Source organism: Limulus polyphemus, unplaced genomic scaffold (genome assembly GCF_000517525.1).
Source record: "Limulus polyphemus unplaced genomic scaffold, Limulus_polyphemus-2.1.2 Scaffold647, whole genome shotgun sequence".
NCBI classification, from domain to species: domain Eukaryota; kingdom Metazoa; phylum Arthropoda; class Merostomata; order Xiphosura; family Limulidae; genus Limulus; species Limulus polyphemus.
Genome location: NW_013666257.1, coordinates 158,763 through 160,787, shown reverse-complemented (window position 1 = coordinate 160,787; position 2,025 = coordinate 158,763). Strand labels below are relative to the sequence as shown.

General features: G+C 31.7%; 1 protein-coding gene across 3 annotated transcripts in view; it reads right to left on the bottom strand.

Annotated features, from left to right (window-relative positions):
* Positions 1-1,448: 1,448 nt before the first annotated feature.
* LOC106459681 (major vault protein-like) overlaps positions 1,449-2,025 on the bottom strand; it is a 30,606-nt gene continuing 30,029 nt past the window's right edge. For all 3 annotated transcript variants that reach the window (XM_022386215.1, XM_022386214.1, XM_013919324.2), the window contains one exon: positions 1,449-1,951. In XM_022386215.1, the coding sequence (XP_022241923.1) occupies positions 1,934-1,951 (18 nt within the window). In that variant the 3' untranslated portion in view covers positions 1,449-1,933. The remainder of the gene's footprint in view (positions 1,952-2,025) is intronic.

The following is a 2,025-nucleotide window of genomic DNA, read 5'->3' as shown; positions in this document are numbered from 1 at the left end:
CCAGGATAGCTACCATACATGGAATGGTAATTAAAAACTTCACATTTCCTGTTTATATACGAGTTTTCTTCAAGATGGTTTTGGGAAAAATTGCACCATTAAATGAGGATAATAGTGGATTATGAGCAAAATCAAGGAAACATGACATAAGACTGATAATGAGAATGCCAAATTGACAAGAGTTTACAATAGTAATAAAATTAGGGTTATAAGGAACAGGGTCAGTTAGCATGGTTTCTTTTTTATAGGTTCCATTTTGTGATGCAAGTTGTTCTTGAAATTAAGTGACAGCTCTTATAACATCGTCGGGCAACAAGTTGGTTCAGAAAATTTTCCCTTGCTATAAAAATCTGAGAAATCTATTGGTGAACATGAATGAACAATGATGAGTTTTCCCCTCTTGCTTATTACTAACCCAACCACATGTGTTAAACAAATTATAAACAGACGAAGGTGAAGTGTAGCCAGCTTGATGCATCCTGTAGCCAACCTTCAATTTAAGTGTTCGACATGGTTGGTGGCAGTTGTCACTCATACAATCTGATGTCGGACATAATCAAACAACTGACATTATAAAAGTACTTATTATAAGTATGTACATTCTCTATCTTAATTCAAAACTCTACATGGTGTAAGGCTGGAACCATAGGACTGCAGTGAATTTTACAGAATGCTGCCTTTGTAATTCGAAATAAACTTGGATAACTTGATCTTTTCATGCTTTGACAGCACCATAATCAGTCATAAATATCAGATATTAAGAAAAGCTGCAAATCACCTATGGTTCCAGACTTTTCAGACACCCTGTATAACAGTGAAGTATTTGGTGTGTGTGTGTGTCGATGTTTTGACAATATTATATCATCCTCAGGTATAAGTAGTTCACAGAGGCACATGAATATATATACATACACATACACACACACAGTATTGAACAAAGAGATCACATGACCAGAGATTGGTTCACAGTTGTACATTTACAATAACGTTTTTTTTTCATTACCCAGTCAAGCCATCTCCAAACTTTATATTTCTAAAAAATCGGTTTGTCATTATCAAATACTATTTACCTAAACTCGGCACAAATTATGTTGGCATCTTTGTTTTTGATCTTAAAACTTGTTACTGTCAGATACTATAACAAGAATGGGCTTGTATCATCTGAGAAAACATAGCTAAGCTATAAAAACAGCGTATTCCTACGAACTAACAGAATCTGAACACGTCATACTCGGAGATAGTAGAGACAAAAAGTATGGTAATGTAATATCTGTTCCATTTTGTTTTTGTATATTTATTAACAAAGTCGCAGTCATGAAACTACACTAGAAGTACAAGGAAAATGAACATTTAAAATGGTAATTGTGGCCACAAGGTAAACACTTTTTTTGACATACAATTGCAGCACTTTTAATCACAATAAATTTTCTATAACACCACCAGGCTAATAACCTTGTAGTATGTTTAATTTGTTGAAAACATAGTAAAAGTTCAAATACATTACATATTAGATTGGTTTGTTTCAAATATTCATGCAAAGTTACATAAGGAGTATCTATGCTAGCTGTCCCTAATTTTGAACTGACAGGATTACTCAAGTAATCATTTTAATGATTAACATTTTATCATTTAAGACTGAGGAATTTGTGAGCAAAAAAAAAATTTTCACATTTCAGAAAATAAACAAAAACACGGGTGTCTAAATTACAATTGCATCAAAACACTGTAGTCAATTATCAACAACTATTTGTGATCTTTTTATTGTCATCTTAATTTATATTAACTGTTACTAAGACTAATTACAGCTCATATAAAAAATTTTCATGATTAATCAAACATGCAGGTGATTGAAATTCTAATTAAGAATTTAAGATGATGATAGTCTGTCAATCAGTATAAATTCCTGTGTGTTGTGTCAATTTAATAACTTGGTCTACTCTTCTTCTTTGTGCTGAAATAAAGTAAATTTTACAATTAATCACAAGTGCTTTGTGTCATAACATTTCAATCATATTTTTAAAAATA